At 37.3% G+C, this 19,023-nt stretch overlaps 1 protein-coding gene across 4 annotated transcripts in view; it reads left to right on the top strand.

The window, feature by feature from the left end:
* Nucleotides 1-19,023, top strand: part of DCC (DCC netrin 1 receptor) — a 1,991,552-nt gene that overhangs the window by 1,303,070 nt on the left and 669,459 nt on the right. For 2 of the 4 annotated variants that reach the window (XM_081562140.1, XM_081562141.1), the window contains 2 exons: nt 15,799-15,949; nt 17,550-17,686. In XM_081562140.1, the coding sequence (XP_081418266.1) occupies nt 15,799-15,949; nt 17,550-17,686 (288 nt within the window). Of the gene's footprint in view, nt 1-5,479; nt 5,611-15,798; nt 15,950-17,549; nt 17,687-19,023 lie in introns of those variants that run through there. The other 2 variants (XM_081562142.1, XM_081562143.1) reach the window with 2 other exon arrangements.

A 19,023-nucleotide genomic window follows, 5' to 3' on the forward strand; every position in this document is an offset into this window, starting at 1 on the left:
TAGCATACTTGATTAAGCCTGTCTCCTATACTATTGACCCCATAAAAAATCTGTTGGAGGGCCACGTTTGTCCCATTTATCCCCAAGATTGCCAGTTGGTTTGGAGGTCAAATGTATCACAAGTACAAAATTGAGTAAGAGAACGAATAAATGGATGAATGCTCAATTTCAGCTTCTTTTAGTTCCCATTGTGATTTTTCTCATTTTTAAAATCATGCCAATTTGAGGAAATCATAATTGCATAGATATATTTCCCATTCTCTATACGAATGCACATTTAATAGGGTAAGATAAACTCAGTTAAAATAGAAGCCCATCATATTAGTAACATGACTTAGAAGCATTAATGTGACCTGTATTGTTACCACTCTTTAAAAAATAAATTTTTCCACAGTCATTTAAGTATTATGTTGATAAATGAATATATCTATTTATGATTTAGTTTGAAATATAAATGCTAATTTGAAGTTTTGCAGCTTGGTTCAACACTTGTTTTTTACCACAATTCATAGAGTATTTTCATTTTGTGATGTGTGTGGAGAGTTATCCATTTCTAAAAAGCATATAATTTGATATCCTTATTCAAATTTTTTAGAATACATTTCTGGTTGTCACTTCTATGTATCAGGTATCTAATATCACCAAGTAACTAAGATTCATAAAATTAATATTTTAAGAATTAATGAACTGTTTTGAAATACTGTATTTCAGCAATCAGTTGAAGTTTATTCACTACACAAATAACTTTATTCAATAAACTTTTGAGTGAATCTTATGTACTTGCCATCACACAGGTTGCTAGGGATACAAAGTTGAAAGACAACGTCCCTCAAAAGTATCGTCTAGTAGGAGAAACAGACAAAGCAAGTAGACAGTTTGGAAGAAGAACAGTGTTTTGGAAGAAGAATTACAGAGTGCCATTGAATTATAGAAGAAACATCCACGTGCCAGTCTTGAAGAAAAAGTAGTAGATAGGCAAAGAGAAGATTACACTGGGAGGAAAGAGCCATATCGCCAAAATCGAGAGAAAAGAGAGACAGAAGCTTTTCCATGCGGAAGTGCTTTCATTCAGTTTAACTGGCCCATGAGGCACAGGAAGTGTTGGTGGAAAAGCTGGCAGCAAGGGTGATAAACCGCAGGAAGAAGGATGTGGTAGAATGTGCAGCAGTAATTCTGGAGAGAATTGATCAAAACTGCTACTAAAATGGTATCAGAAGGGACTGAGAAGGGCAGCTGGACAGGGGGATATTAATGACAGGTCTTGGAGACTTACCAGATGTAACTTAAGAGGGAGGGTATGACATTATTCTCAGTTGAAGCAAGGTAGCAGCACTTTTCCTGGTATTAGAGGCAAGGTGGTGATGCTACTGCCAGTTCAAATCAGATTACAAAGTTTAAAAAGAAATTTTCCCATAGCATTGTATATTTTCAAGGTTAAATGAGTAATTATTTCTTTCATTTAAAGATGGAAAAAATAACTCATTTAATCTGTCAATTAATGTTTTAAGACAAAAATAAAATTAAGGGGAATTGTACCATTTTTAACAGAGTGAGTTCTGTTAAAGAATTTTTTTTTTTTTTTTGGAAATATTTATAACAAAACACTAAGGAAGAGTTGAAATGGTTTAAAATGTCTCATTGTCTGTGATGGTGAACATAGGAGAGATTGAAGCAGCCATTATGATTGTCAAGTTCATTTTATTCAGATTTCTTCATGTCTGAGTGCCAAACAGTAGATTGAATTGCTGAATTATAAATCTGCTTTGGGCTGTAGGTTGACTAAAATAACTGGCCTATGCACTGAAACTCTGATTTCAGTTTTCTTAATGACCTAATTGAATTGATCAATTGGTAATTCAGTCTGTTGTTCATTCGTTTAACTATAATTAGATGACTCTAGGTCCTGGATAGACTTGAACTAAATATCTGTATAATTAGAGACATTGGCTTTTAATGGAATAAATTGGACTGAAATATACTTTGAGTGATTTTTCTCTATAATATTTATTTTTATTGGAATAAATTTTAATACAAACCATTCCAAAAGGCATATTATTTAGAAGGAAAACCATGTTTGGGGGTTTTAAAAGAGCTTCAGAATTTGTTCATCAAAAAAATTTATTATTAACTGATAGGTGCATTAAACTTTTTAGTTTGATTAAATGTTACCTATATTTCAAAGTTAATTATACTTTGCTACCATTTAACTGTATAATTTCTACAAAATAACGATCTGTAGAGGAAATCAAAGGAGACATGTTCTTTGTTTTGAAATTTACCATTGAACCAGACAGTTAATTCATGTAGCCATATGGCTAACATAACACAAGGAATGGTAAATGTAAAAAATCAGTTCTAGGTGGAAAATTTGCAAGGTCTTTATAGAGATGATTACTGTTCTAGATCATCAGGAGGTAACCATTTGTAGAATGATAATAGCAGATGATAAATCTGGAATTAGAAGCTGAACCCACCTTATGAAGAACCTTGAATCCCATGTCTAGGAAGTTAGACTTGATACTATTCACTTTATTGGTGATTGGGAATGCTCAAAGGTTTTTGAGCAATGAATTTTATGGCAGAAACACACACTCAGATAAACAAACACACAAGTGAAGAACACATCGCATTAATGTATTATCTGATATTTTTGGATCATACTTAATGTTTTTTCCTATGTTGAAGTATTTTCCCATTGTTTGCTCTCTTTTTTTAAGCTACTTTTGAATAAAACTTTTCCCTAAGCCATGCTATAAACAGGGTAAAATAATTTCTTATGCTTCTCTTCTATATGTGCTTAGAAAAGAGCAACGTTCATTGCAGCCCTGTTTACAATAGCCAGGACGTAGAAGCAATCTAGATGTCCACATTCATTTACCTACTGGTAGTTAATTGCACATGGTTTGTGCTACTTATCCACAGTAGTCTTTCTGCAATTCCTTTACACATCTGTTAGAAGTGAGAGTATCCTGCACCTATTTCCTCTCTGGTAACTCACTGAATGTGATTTGAATCCTTACCTGTCCATCAACATCATTTCTTTGGCTATATGAGATATTACAAAAGGCACGGACTTAGAAATGAGGTTTAGCAGATGGATAAGACTTCTTAGTATGTGTTCTTTATTAGTTATTACCAATTATTTTAATCCTCTAAAATTCTTATTTTCTCTATCTGTTAAGAGGTTGCAGTAGATTAGCAAGTAGATTAACAAGTTTTAAGTCAGTTTATTTTTGCACAGAAACCTGACCGAAAGAAAATCTGATACTTTTTATTGTGTACAACTGACTGCCCATTTAATGAATAAAGTTCATGACATGATTTGCCTCCAACCCCAGATGATAACTTTATCCTGCCCTTTTGGAGAGCCTGAGCTGGGAAGAGCACAGAAACCAGTGGACAATCATGTTATGTTATATAAATTAGTTATTCATATATTAGTTACTAGGTCTTCAAGCCAATACAAGATAACAAAGATAACCAGTGTTTCACAGAGTTGATGAAATCCCATTCAGATGCAACAAAGTCTCAAATATTAGTAAGTTGAAGCTGACTTACTATTGGATATGTAAGACCATGAGCAGATAATATCCATTTGGTTTTTGAATTTGTTAATAAGTACTTGGGGTAATCAACAAGGTCCAAGTTGAAAGTACTTGGAATACTAGGGGTGTCTGACATTTCTCTTGCTGTTTCCTCCTAAGGTCTCTAGTGATCTCTCCTTCAGAAAATCCACTAGTTTTATCTGTGTTTATTGATTATGTATTCTAATCTTAACTTTCATTCCCTGAAGGGTTACTGTTTCACATAAGGTTAAAAGCAGAAATGATGTGCTTGAGAGTGGTTGCCACCATGAGCAATACTCATTTCTTGAAAAGGAGAGAGCTTGTCTTTTCCTAAGGGTCTACTGGGCTGACATATGGTCAGCTCTGCATTTACTAGGAATATGACACTTAGCAGCTCCAGATCGGGTAGTCGTCTCTAACTCATACATAAACAAGAGGCTTTCTCTAAGGATGTGTGGAAGCAATACCCATAGCCTCTAAGTTGAGAAGTCACAAAAAATTAACGAAAGAACTGGTAGTCTGTCTTCTTCAGTCCGATTAGAAAGACACTCTTAAGAGTATAACTTTGCGGATTCAACATTGGCCAAATAGGAAATATTTCAAATACTTTTGGTTGGTTCTTTATAAGGAAAAAAAAGAGAATAACAAATTACTTTTCTGCAAAGTTTTAAGTGCTGCATTATGCATTTATATAAATTACGAAGATTTCTGGGTTCCCTAAACTAACTTTGACACATCATAATGGCAACATTTGTTTTCTGCGATTCTACTGTCAGCTGTAAAATTTAAAAAAAATCATTCTATAAAAGAAAAATCACTTCCTTCAGATCTGCTATAAAATGAAACTGATAGACTCAGATTTTGCCTGTGAGACAGAAGGCCTGTATCCACATGCCAATGACAAGAATAGACATTCCCTCTCTCCTTCCAAGCTCTAACTACAAATAGAAATATGTGTGTGTACATGGAGAAGAAAAGAGGAAATATGAACAGATGCAGGAGTATTTACAGAGAGAGACTGCCATTTTTAGTAATGAATTGGTGTATAAATGAGGAAGGAAAGTAATAAAATCCTAGAGTTTCTAAGAAATGGCTCCCTTCTTCCTCTCTGTTCAAATCTCCTTGGCTTTCTGCCTGATGGAGTTGTTGGTTTTTTTTTTTTCCTTTTTTTGGGGGGAGGCCCTCCAAGATTGGAGTCTGTTTCCCCCAGTCCTGTGGAAATCTTGTAATCAAATCCCACTGGCCTTCAAGGTCATTTTCCCTGAAGAGTCCCAGGCCCTTTGTCCGGTCCCCAGATTGGGGAGCCTGACGTGGGGTTCCAAACCTTCACAGCACTGGGAGAACTTCTTTGGTCTTACTGTTCTCCAGTTTGTGGGTCACCCACCTGGTGGGTATGAGGTTTGATTTTGTCGTGATTGTGCTCCTCCTACTGTCTTGCTGCAGCTGCTTCTTGGTCTTTGGACATGGGATATCTTTTTTTTGGTAGTTTCCATCATTCTCCTGTAGTTGGTTGTTCAAGAACTAGTTGTGATTTTGGTGCTGTCACAGGAGGAGATGAGGACAAGTCTTTCTACTCTGCCATATTGAACCAGAAGCTGATTTTTTTTTTTTTTTGATAAATTAATTTTGATTCATGTGATCCATGTGAATTAGGCTCATTTTTAATAAAAAGACATGCTAAATACAGAGTTAGAAGGAGTTTAATGGACTTTTTGGCTCAAAGTACCTATTAGGGCAGTACTTGCCACGTGGCTCAGTGATAAAGAATCCACCTGCCAATGCAGGAGACACAGGTTCAATCCCTGGGTCAGGAAGATCCCCTGGAGGAGGGCATGGCAACCCGTACTCTTGCCTGGAAAATCCCATGGACAGAGGAGTCTGGTGGGCTACAGTCCATGAGGTCATAAAGAGTTGGAGCTGACTAAGTGAGCACAGATGCACACACATTTTAAGGCACCTATTTCTGTTTGAAAATCCATAGTGCCTGCTGAATTTCCTGAAACAGAACTCGATGGGGGATGGCTAAGGAGCCAGCAGGTGGACAGTACGTGAGCTTGAAACTGAGAATATAGACAGAGGAAACTAGCTCTATGAAGTTAAATCAATTTGTAACTCTTATGCCTGGGAAGAAATCAAAGCAAATATCCTATGATAGACTGCAGTGCCCTTTTATTTCCAGCTGGAAAAGTGTTTCATGTTCCAGTGAAGCAGGAATTTAATAAGGAAAACGAGAATATACAATGAGGGGGGGGGAAGGTCTTACATTCAGAAAGCATAACAATTAAAAGCAAGGACTACTTATTTTGAGGAAGACAGTAATTAAGTTGTAAAAACCAGTATTTCCTGGTCATACCCGATGTCCTAGAATAATTATAGAGTTACCTTTCATTCTGAAGCATATCCCAGGTTGGCTAATTTATATATTCAACCTGGCCATGGATCATGAAGGAACACAAAATTATGTGACCCCAAGGCCTTTGGGAAAACCTGTGAATGTGGAGAGTCAAACCTAGCTTCTAGCTGGCCTCACAGATTCAATAAATTTGGCCAGTATAAGAGTTGATAGAAGCCTATGTAGAAACCTGTTTTGTTTTGGGAAATGTCTTTAAAGGGGAAGTACTGTCTTCACTTTCACTAGCTCACTTTCTCCGTGTCTCTTTAGGGCATGCGCTCTGAAGATAGTTGAGTTCTTCTTTCTGAGTATGTGAAGTGTAAGTTAAATATGTCAGGTTATATATTTCAAGATGCTTTTTAACTTGCAATAGCAAGTTAGACAGTGATAGGAAGACAGTGATAGGAGATTCTTAAGTTTTGCACTCTTCCCTGACTGATGGTTGGTGATGGATGGGGAAGAAGAGGAGGAGGAAAGGAGGAGTATATTTAACTTATTCCTACTTCTACCTGAAAGATGCAAAATTACCCCCATGTTGAAAGGAAATGGGCTTCTTGAACGTCTAAGAAAACTGGGTGATTTATTCAGACTGTCGCTTTGTCAGTTCTTCAAAATATGGTCCATGAATCCCTGGCGTTTCTCAAGATGACGTCAGAAGATCTTTAAGGTCAAACCTTTTTTAATAATAATCCTAATATGTTTTGGGGGTATTTTATTTTTTACTTTAGTGACCTAAGAATGTCTTTGAAGTAGTAAAAATTATGAATTTTATTAATTCTTGATTCTTAAATGCATATATTTTTAATATTCTGGGTGTCAAGATGGGAAATATACTCAAGGTTATCAAAGTAGAGTGTTTTCTTTGAGGAGTAAACACTTAACATGATCATTTGAGTTTCAAGATGAATTAGCTACTTTTTTTTTTTCAGAACATCATTTTTACTTGAAAGGACAATCAACAGGAAAACTGTAGCTATTCAGACTTGAGTACTAGTTAGACATTTTCTCAAAAATGAACGGAGTGACTCAGTCAGTGCAAGGAAAATAGCATTTGCTGCCAACTATGAAATTCAAGCTTTTAAGTTAAAATTAGAAATTTGGAAATCTTGTATCTGCCACGGGGATCTTGACAGCTTTGCAACATTAAAAGATCTTTCTAATGGGATTGGTTGTGATCGTAACAGATGAGATTTTGTGATACTGTATAATGAAATGTGTTAACATTTGGAAGATCTGTCTAATTCACTGTACCATTCCAAATGACCATTGATTGATGTGACAGAATCAAGCATGGGCAAAAATGTGTTCAAAATGCAAGATAGACTGATGGATTTTTATATAACATAGCACAGAATATATATTGATATGATGTCAGATTTCACATTACAGGTAACTTTCAGAAAACTATTTACTGAGTTTTGTTGCAGTCTTAAAGGATAAAATCTGCAATTCTCTGAAAAGGCTGTTAAAAATACACCTCCCCTTTCCAACTACATATCAATTTGAGGTCATATTGTTTGCATGTAATTCAGCCAAATCTACATATCAGAACAAAGTAAATGCAGAAAGTAACACAATAATCTAGTCATTTTCCTTTAAGCCACTCATGAAAAATGTTCAGTTCAGTTCAGTCGCTCAGTCGTGTCCGACTCTCTGCGACCCCATGAATTGCAGCACGCCAGGCCTCTCTGTCCATCACCAACTCCCGGAGTCTACCCAAACCCATGTTCATCGAGTTGGTGATGCCCTCCAACCATCTCATCCTCTGTCGTCCCCTTCTCCTCCTGCCCCCAATCCTACCCAGCATTAGGGTCTTTTCCAATGAGTCAACCCTTCGCATGAGGTGGCCAAAGTATTGGAGCTTCAGCTTCAACATCAGACCTTCCAATGAACACCCAGGATTGATCTCTTTTAGGATGGATTGATTGGATCTCCTTGCAGTCCAAGGGACTCTCAAGAGTCTTCTCCAACACCACAGTTCAAAAGCATCAATTCTGTGGCGCTCAGCTTTCTTCACCGTCCAACTCTCACATCCATGCATGACCGCTGGAAAAACCATAGCCTTGACTAGACGGACTTTTGTTGGCAAAGTAATGACTCTGCTTTTAAATATGCTATCTAGGTTGGCCATAACCTTCCTTCCAAGGAGTAAGCGTCTTTTAATTTCATGGCTGCAGTCACCATCAGCAGTGATTCTGGAGCCCAAAAAAGTAAAGTCTGACACTGTTTCCACTGTTTCCCCATCGATTTCCCATGGAGTGATGGGACCAGATGCCATGATCTTAGTTTTCTGAACGTTGAGCTTTAAGCCAACTTTTTCACTCTCCTCCTTCACCTTCATCAAGAGGCTCTTTAGCTCTTCTTCACTTTCTGCCATAAGGGTGGTGTCATCTCCATATCTGAGGTTATTGATATTTCTCCCAGCAATCTTGATTCCAGCTTGTGTTTCTTCCAGCCCAGCATTTCTCATGATGTACTCTGCATATAAGTTAAATAAGCAGGGTGACAATATACAGCCTTGACGGACTCCTTTTCCTATTTGGAACCAGTCTGTTGTTCCATGTCCAGTTCTAACTGTTGCTTCCTGACCTGCATACAGGTTTCTCAAGAGACAGGTCAGATGGTCTGGTATTCCCATCTCTTTCAGAATTTTCCACAGTTTATTGTGATCCACACAGTCAAAGGCTTTGGCATAGTCAATAAGGCAGAAATAGATGTTTTTCTGGAACTCTCTTGCTTTTTCGATGATCCAGCGGATATTGGCAATTTGATCTCTGGTTCCTCTGCCTTTTCTAAAACCAGCTTGAACATGTGGAAGTTCACGGTTCACGTATTGCTGAAGCCTGGCTTGGAGAATTTTGAGCATTACTTTACTAGCATGTGAGATGAGTGCAATTGTGCGGTAGGTTGAGCATTCTTTGGCATTGCCTTTCTTTGGGATTGGAATGAAAACTGACCTTTTCCAGTCCTGTGGCCACTGCTGAGTTTTCCAAATTTGCTGGCATATCGAGTGCAGCACTTTCACAGCATCACCTTTGAGGATTTGAAATAGCTCAACTGGAATTCCATCACTTCCACTAGCTTTGTTCGTAGTGATGCTTTCTAAGGCCCACTTGACTTCACATTCCAGGATGTCTGGCTCTAGGTGAGTGATCACACCATCGTGATTATCTGGGTCGTGAAGATCTTTTTTGTACAGTTCTTCTGTGTATTCTTGCCACCTCTTCTTAATATCTTCTGCTTCTGTTAGGTCCATACCATTTCTGTCCTTTATCGAGCCTATCTTTGCATGAAATATTCCTTTGGTATCTCTAATTTTCTTGAAGAGATCTCTAGTCTTTCCCAATCTGTTGTTTTCCTCTATTTGTTTGCACTGATCGCTGAGGAAGGCTTTCGTATCTCTCCTTGCTATTCTTTGGAACTCTGCATTCAGATGGGAATATCTTTCCTTTTCTCCTTTGCTTTTTGCTTTTCTTCTCTTCCCAGCTACCCAAAGGCCTCCTCAGACAGCCATTTTGCTTTTTTGCATTTCTTTTCCATGGGGATTTTCTTGATCCCTGTCTCCTGCACAGTGTCATGAACCTCTGTCCATAGTTCATCAGGCACTCTGTCTATCAGGTCTAGTCCCTTAAATCTATTTGTCGCTTCCACTGTATACTCATAAGGGATTTGATCTAGGTCATACCTGAATGGTCTAGTGGTTTTCCCTACTTTCTTCAATTTAAGTCTGAATTTGGCAATAAGCAGTTCATGATCTGAGCCACAGTCTGCTCCTGGTCTTGTTTTTGCTGACTGTATAGAGCTTCTCCATCTTTGGCTGCAAAGAAGATAATCAATCTGATTTCAGTGTTGACCATCTGGTGATGCCCACGTGTAGAGTCTTCTCTTGTGTTGTTTGAATAGGGTGTTTGCTATTACCAGTGCGTTCTTGTGGCAAAACTCTATTAGCCTTTGCCCTGCTTCATTCTGTACTCCAAGGCCAAACTTGCCTGTTACGCCAGGTGTTTCTTGACTTCCTACTTTTGCATTCCAGTCCCCTGTAATGAAAAGGACATCTTTTTTGGGTCTTAGTTCTAGAAGGTCTTGTATTACGTACAGAAATATAAATTACTACTGCTCTTCTCACTAATAATTTTACTTTAGAGAGTTATTTTTTAATATACTGCTTCTGGTGAGCTGTGAATAAATAGTCAATAAGTAAATATTTTCATCTGTCTTGATTTTTAATATTGTAACTGTTTAGAGCTATAACCTGTGTAAACAGAAGCTCTTTGGTTGCCTCCATAATTTGTAAGAATGCAAATGGTTCCTGAGACCAGAGAGTTTGAGATCCATTGTTTACATTATTATTCATTTTCCTGGTGATTTTATCTACATTCCTCTCTAACACAGATACTAGGTTAAGACAAAGTAGGCCAATGTTTCTTTTTAAAAAGTTATAAAGAAAGGAAGGAAAAGAGGGAGGAGGGAGGAAAAAAGAAAGAAAAGCGTAAGTAAAAGCAGCATGTTGCCATAAGGTGTTTCTACAATTTAATGCAATCTGTGTGTGTCAAAGATCTGTATCACTGTAATGACTGTTTTCTTTTTATTTCTATACCACCCTGTTGGTCTCTGAGGAGGATTAGCTGTACCTCCACCAGCATGACAATGAGATCGGATCAGAGAATCAGGCTAACATTTGCCTCCCAACAGGAAAAAGATAAACTGGATTTTAGTTCAGGCAAATTGTGACTGCTTATAATCCATTTAGAAAACACAGTTGTAACGTGTGCATTCACTTCCATGAGTATCATATGGAAAAGGTCTGCTTTTGAATTTTTTAATATAAAAATTTACATTAGAAGAAAAATCAGTGTTTTTTCCTGATTTGAAAGCTATTGCAAAATATGTTTTCTCGAATTCACCCTTGCATTTCCCTCCCATTTTTAAACTTAAAACATATCACACGTTCATGAAATTACATGAAACATATGTCAGTTTGAAGAATAAAAATAGAATGATCATTTGTGTACATATCACCAATTTATGAAATAGAATGTTCCAGACTGGTATTATATGCCATTTCCTTGTGAAATCACGTTTTTTAATTTACTAGATTTTTTTTTCATATTCCATTAGCTGAATAACTCCATTTGGGTCTGAATAATCTATACTCATATAGCAAGAACAAAAATAATTTTATGAATAATTACTAATTTCATCATAGCTCAATTAAAATCAATTTAGTCAACAAAAGTCATGACCTAGAATTTTAAGTTCACTCTGCTCAGGGCTTTCTCATCTATATGCTTATTGAGCCTGGAAGGAGAATTTTCATTTTCTCTTAAGTATTTGCCTTGTGCTTTAGTCATTAGCTTTTATAATTTCTTTGTTCCTCATGTAATTTTCAACCACTTTGCAACACCAGAGTTTCAAATAACTCCTTATTCTAAAAAAAAAAAAAAAAAATTGTTCTTAATAAAAAAATTTTAAAACTCAGAGAAAAATCCAAAGATGGAAAGAATAACCACCCACAGTTTTATCACACAAAGATAACCTTAGCAACTGTATATCCTTCCTTCCCACATTAAAACTTAAGTACATTTTCTTGATGTTCTAAGAACATAATAATTTAAAGAAAAATAAGGGATACATCAAGTTTAATCATGTCTCTTTAAATAGCCAGAATCACCCTAATACTAAAAACAAGACAAATGAAAACCAGAAAACAAAAGTCAAAATAAAAACAGTAACCACCCCAAAGGTTACTTGATATTTCAAATTGCTGAGCTTTTTGTTTTGTTTTCATGTGTGTGTTTCAGTTGTCTACTGCTGTATAACAAACCGCTCCAAAATGTAGTGATTTCCGTTATTATGTCTTATAATTCTGGGGTTTATCTCAGCTGTTCCTCTGCTCGTTTCACTTTGATTCACTCAGACACCTCTGACCAAGGTGGAAGGTTTAAGATGGCCTCACTCACATGTCTGTTAGCTGGTGCTGGTGTTTGGCTGGAAAACTCAGTCTTCCTCTGTGGGCCTTCTCATCCTCTAGTCGGTAAGACCAGTATGGTTGTTCAGAAGGAGCCATGGCAGAAACTTGTAAGGCCCCTTGAGGCCTTGTGTCCAGAGCTCACCAATTTAATTCCCAACACAGTCAATTCGTCAAAGCAAGATATGGGGTCAGGCCAGATTTAAACCATAGCAAAGTGTACCCTCAACTCTGGACTGGAGGAGCTTAAACAATTTGTGATCATATTTGATCTATCACAATGTTGTGAGACATATGAACTATTTACTATTAAAGACTATTTCTATTTTAGCTTTCAAGAGTACTTCCATAATCTTAGTATCAGATTCAGTAATTACAGGGAAATATCTTTGGGGAAATGAAATCAAATTTCTCTGCCAAAGACTGACATTTCCATATGTGTGGAGGGTCACACATATGACACATATGAGACTGTCATATGTGACACATTGTCATATGTAACAGATTGTCATATGTGACACACTGTCACATGTAAGAGTGACACACACAACACATGAGGTTGGAGTAATTTAGAACGTTTTTGTTGTTGTTTAGTTGCTAAGTCATGCCTGACTCTCTTGTGACCCCATGGACTGTAGCCCACCAGGCTCCTCTGTCCATGGGATTTCCCAGGCACTGGAGTGGGCTGCTATTTCCTTCTCCAGGAGATCTTCTCAACCCAGGTATCAAACCTGTGTCTTCTGCATTGCAAGCGAATTTTTACCACTGAGCCACCAGGGAAGCCTAGAATATGTGTGCTCCACTTAAAAATAGCAGATGGTGATTTTGTGGCACTGAGCCCAGTGATGCCAATATTTTAAGATAAAGTCAAAATCTCCTTTTTATGGCTGAGGAGGACTCCTACCATTTTTCTATATGTACCACATCTTCTTCCATTCATCTCTTGCTGGACGTTTAGTTTGTTTCCGTGTCTTGACTATTGTGAATAGTGCTGCTGTGAACATGGAGTGTGTGCATCTTTTTGAATTATAGTTTTGTCTGGATATATGCCCAGAAGTGGGATTGCTGGATCATCGAACAAGTCTATTTTTAGTTTTTTCAGAAACCTTCCTACTGTTTTCCATGGTGGGTATACCAATTTACATTCTCACCAACAATGTAGGAGAGTTCCTTTTTCTCCACATCAGGGATTTTATTTTTAAGCAACACTCTCCTTCAAAACATTTTCCTATGATTTGAAAATTCACCTTCAAGCAGGATTATTAAACAAACCACCAGCAATTTTGAAAAACAATTGCGACATTTTATCTAGAATATCGGTTTAATAAAGATTAACACGTTTTGAAAATTCTTTCAATATTTTTCATTGTGAAGTCTTTATTTTTGTTGCTGTATCAAGCAGAAACAGATGTGAGAAGACTGAGAAAGTGTGAGTTTCTCTTTCTTCACGCAAAGAATATGTTAGATGACAGTTACTCTCCCAGCTATTAACAAAAGAGTTGGTATTCTTTTATTCATCTGTGATCAGCTCGTGTGGAGTTGGGTCCAATCAGGGGAAATTACAGCAGTGTTGACATGTGTCGCAGACCTCTTCCCACCTCACTTCTTCTTGATCACCGAGGGCCCCTAGTGTGTGTGTGCACGCTCAGTTGTGTCTCTTTGCAGCCCCACGAACTGTCGCCCGCCAGGCTCCTCTATCCGTGGGATTTTCCCAGCAAGAATACTGGAGTGGGTTGCCATTTCCTCCTCTAGGGGATCTTCCCAGCTCAGGGATCAAACCTGAGTTTCTTGTCACTCCTGCATTGCTAAGAGGATTCTTGACCACCTAGCCACCTGGGAATCCATGGCTCCCAGTACAGCCTATTTAAATTTAACATCCTTTGACATTTCCTTGTCACCCCAATCCTAGTTTTGAAGATGTCATTGCCTCATTTTCTTTGCTTCAACATTTTGCTTTGGGTTTGCAAAATGAAAGATTATATGCTAATTCTATTTAATTCATTATTTTGTAAACAGCCACAATTAAGCCTTCATAGAGCAATGTGGGTTTTAATGGGGACCTGGAAATACAGCTTTTCATCTTAAGGAAATGAGCTTTGAGTGATAGAAATTTACTCAGCAGGTCAGATCAGAGGATATTACATGACTGGGAAGATTTCCTCCAAGTCCACCTGCTGGTAATACTGCTTTTGGTGTGTCCCAGGTGTTAGGAGGGGGATTTATTTGGCAGGTGAAAGAGGAGCTCTTAACTCTCACAGAACTCTTACATGACAGTCTTGACCCTTGTGCTTAGGACTTCATATAAATACATATATATATATATATATATATATATATATATATATATATATTTCACTTGGTATATCATCTTAGCAATTTTTGGATCAAATGAATCTGAGTAGAATGGGTCTTTAGGTTGAAAATGTGGCACACATATCCAGTGGAATATTACTCAGTCATAAAAAGGAATGTTGAGACATTTGTGGAGATGAGTTGACCTAGAGTCTTTCGTAGAGTGATATAAGCCTGAAAGAGAAAAATCAAGTATTGCATATTAATCCGTATATGTGGAATCTAGAGAAGTCATGCAGATGAACCTATTTGCAGGGCAGGAGTAGAGAATGGACAGATGGCCACAGGGTGGGGGATGAACTGGGAGGTTGGAATTGGCATGTGTGCATTGCCATGTGCAAAACAGCCAGTGGGAACCTGCTGTCACCAAGAGCAGGGAGCTCAGTTCCGCACCCTGTGGTCTTAAAAGAGTGGGATGGGAGTGGTTCACGAGGGAGGGGACATATGTATACATATGCCTGGTTCACTTCATGCAGCAGGAACAGACATAACCTTGTAAAGCAACGATACCTCAATAAAAAAAAGACACTATTTCAGTTACCTGCTGGTAACAGTGAATAATGTTGTATAGCCAGAATGACAGCAGGATGGGTGATAAAGGACTATGCCCCTCATTTGTCCAAAATCTCAGCTCTAGCGACAAACACATTCTTTGGAAAGTTGTTAAAAATAAACAGAAGGGTTAGAAATAGCTAAACTTATTGTTATAACAACAAACAAACTTGAGTGTAACTTTGTTGTTGAAGACAATAGATATTTCTCGGTATCTTCTATAGTCTATTCCTCAGTACTTGTTTAACACAGTTCTAACGTATTATTTTTAATCTTGTATCCCAAGCCACAGAAGCAATAAACAAAGCAGATGGAAGTGGAATAGATACTGTATTGTTGATATTTAGTCACTAAGTTGTATCTGACTCTTTTGTGACCCTATGGACTGTAGCCCTCCAAGCTCCTTCTGTCCATGGAGTTTTCTAGGCAAGAATACCAAGTGGGTTGCCATTACGTTCTTCAGCAGATCTTTCCAACCCAGGGATCAAACCCATGTCTCCTGCATTGGCAGGTGGATTCTTTACCACTGAGCTACCAGGGAAGCCTGGAATAGATAACTAGTGGCAGGCAAACTGAAAACAGCAAAGAACTTCGGGTGCTAATGTTTAGGAAAGTTACTAATACTGTCTTGTTCTTTAATGACAATAAGTCAACAGGCCCTGTAGCCCACATGAGTGACTTGTAGTCTCAAGCTTTTTCCCTTTGCCTTTACCACGGTGTTATCACCAGCCAAGAATGTTTTAATATCATAATCTTAGAAACTAGACATGGAAAAAAACTTCTAGGAGGCTATTTTATTATAGTTTTAATTTTTTTAGGAGTCTATGTTATACGTTTCATTGGCATCTTTCCATTTGTCTTTCCTTCCTCTTCATCACAACATTTTGTAAAAAAAAATGGTTCCAGCTATATCACTTTTCTTTTCAATATTTATCATAACATATGTGATTTTGTGTTTTCTCCCATAGATCCGGGACTGCACAGGCAGCTGTATTTTCTGCAAAGACCATCAAACGTAGTAGCCACTGAAGGAAAGGATGCCATCTTGGAGTGCTGTGTTTCCGGCTACCCTCCCCCAAGTTTTAGCTGGCTACGAGGAGAGGAAGTCATCCAACTCAGGTACTATAAATGTAGGACTTTCATGAAGTATATGCTTCTGTTTAACTTGCTCTAATTTGATATAAGTATCTTTTAACACTAGGGATTTTGATGATCATTGAATAGTCTTTTCACATTCTTGGCTTTAGACAGAACATGAAAGACATTTTTTGTTGTTTAGTTGCTAAGTCACATTCTATTCTTTGTGACCCCATGGACTGTAGCCTGGTAGGCTCCTCTGTCCATGGGATTTTCCAGCAAGAATACTGGAATGGGTTGCCAGTTCCTCCTCCAGAGGATCTTCCCAAAATCCAGCGATTGAACTCCACTTTTCCTGCACTGACAGGCAGATACTTCACTACTGCACTACCTACCTGGGTAGAGTCAAAATCCATGAGATCAGTTATAAAAAGGAAATTTAGAAAGCCAGGGTTGCCCTTGAGATGGTCCTACCCACAGAGCCTTCAGAGAAGGTACTTTGGAGGATCTGAATCTAAGGAGGTGGTATAGAGGGTCCCAGCTATAACAGATATTCAAGATAAAACAGACTTGCCTGGATTCAAGTTACCAGATGTTAGTATTAAGGCTTAGTTAGAAAGTGAACTCTTAATAGAATGAAACACAGTTGGAAACATTTTGATAAAAATGGATTGGTTTTCATTTTAGAAATTAGTTTTATTGATTTTGAGATTTGATGTGGTACTTTTAAGCACATATTTTATGGCAAAATAGGTTCATAGGCAATAAGTTAATCTGTAAGTTTCATCTGCCTGAAGTATTTATTTATATAACAACACTACACTGTATGGTATCACAATACTTCTGAGAACGTGAATGCATTCAATAAATCTGGTTGCAGCTTCAGTATGTGAAGATGGGTTCTCTGAATATGACCAGTCATGCACAGTGCAGTATGACATGTAACTTTGTACAAAGATTACTAAATCAGGACATAGGCTATGGACTTCCCCTGGGAGGAATCACTTCTCTGGACCTGCAGTTCTCAAACCCAAAAATGAGAGAATCAAGCCAAATTATGTCTGTTTCTTTTCAGGACTAACATTAATTTCAAGTTTGAGTGAGTGAGTGAAAGTTGCTCAGTCGTGTCTGACTCTTTGCGACCCCATGGACTATACACAGTCCGTGGAATTCTCCAGGCCAGGATACTGGAGTGGGTAACTTTTTCCTTCTCCAGGGATCTTCCCAACCCAGAGATCGAACCCAGGTCTTCCACATTGCAGGCGGATTCTTTACCAACTGAGCCACAGGGAAGTCCAAGAATACTGGAGTGGGTAGCCTATCCCTTCTCCAGCGGATCTTCCCGACACAGGAATTGAGCAAGGAACTGCATTGCAGGCGGATTCTTTGCCAACTGAGCTATGAGGGAAGCCCCAATTTCAAGTTTAATCTGTTTCATTTCTTTGATTGCAATCTTCCAATGAGAGTGATTTACCTTGAAGGAATTTTTGATCAGTAGATGCACTATTATCAAGCTCCCAGGAAACAGAGCCCTGGATTTTATAATTTGAGCTTTTATGGAGTTCCTTTAAACTTTTAGATACCTGGCCTTACATAAACATAAGTTAATCTACTCTAATGTCATATGCCTTCTGTCTTGCAGGTCCAAAAAGTATTCTTTATTGGGTGGAAGTAACTTGCTTATCTCCAATGTGACAGATGATGACAGTGGAACTTACACCTGTGTTGTCACATATAAAAATGAGAATATTAGTGCTTCTGCAGAGCTCACAGTCCTGGGTAAGTGAATGACTTGAAATGAGTTTACCTTGTACCCTTCAAAATATCTCACCATGATGCTATAAATGCTTATCATTGAAATGCTTCCTATGTTTATTAGTGTGAAATTGCAAAGTCCCAGTGCTCCACATGTGTCCTTGCTCTATGTTGATTAGTTAGTTACACAGGGGTTGAATGCAGTTTTTGAATCCTTGCTGATTGATTAAAATCTGGATATATCACTGCTTAGTCTAATTATTCCAGCTATATAACTAAAACCTATCAAAAATTATTATTGAACACAAGTGGTAAATATCAAATGAAAGGTTCCAAAATATCTGGGAGAAATAAATAAGAGAAACTGTAGAAAAAAGTAGGTACTTGAGCAGAAAAGTTAAATGTCATTTGAGATGATAAGATTTCTGACATTAAACTCAGATGTATTGGCAAAATTGTTTAGTTAATATGGAAATACTGTAAATGTTAGATTGAAAATGAACCATTAAAATCAAATACTTCTAAAGAAAGCTTGCATAGCAAGAATCTAAATAAATGTAAGAGGCACGGATAAGTTCATTAAATTGAGATAGGCAAAGTCATTGTGTCTCCTTGCAAATAAATAATTCTCATGTGGTAGCTACTCAGTCAAACAAAATGTTGAATTATCTACCTGGTTTCTTTTAGCCAGCTTCATTTGAATCATGTAGTTTAGAGAAAGTAGTTTAATATTTGAATTTCAATTGCTTTCTCCTGTAGCAACAAGAAAAACTTATTTATCAGTCTTTGAATTTTTTTTCCTCTGGAATCTTTTTACCATTTAAAGAGTCTAGGAAAAATCATAGGCTTTTTAAAAATTATTCAGTAGAAATGAAAAGGTACAGTCTACTGATTATATCTGCTAACCTATATAGTAATATTACTATGCTATACATTTTGCTTTAAAGTTTGCATTTGGCTTTAAAGTTTGTTCAGAAAATGCTTTCATCTGTACACAAGGTAATGTATATGCTGGATGAGGGAATGTTTTCTTTGTTCTTTGATCAAACCATAAACATTAAACTAAGACTAGGCAAAGGACTCTAATTATTTGGTTTTAGAGATAGCATTATTCTAAGTAAAATATCAGCTAACTTCAAAATGGCAACAATTTAATTTACTCTTATTTTATATGGAAGTATTTTTGTGAAACAACTTTTGCATTTGTAACATCAAAGTACTGGTATTACAGATCGGTTCCCATAGAAATTATCTTGTAATGTATGTTAGTGATTATAAGAGAAATGTGGTTATAGAATGAGCTAGAATTTGTGATGACCAGAGCTAAACCTCTAAGTGCAAATACATGAAGTCTAATTAAT

The sequence above is a fragment of the Giraffa tippelskirchi genome, chromosome 14 (genome assembly GCF_054371585.1).
Source record: "Giraffa tippelskirchi isolate mGirTip1 chromosome 14, T2T-mGirTip1v1.2.pri, whole genome shotgun sequence".
NCBI classification, from domain to species: domain Eukaryota; kingdom Metazoa; phylum Chordata; class Mammalia; order Artiodactyla; family Giraffidae; genus Giraffa; species Giraffa tippelskirchi.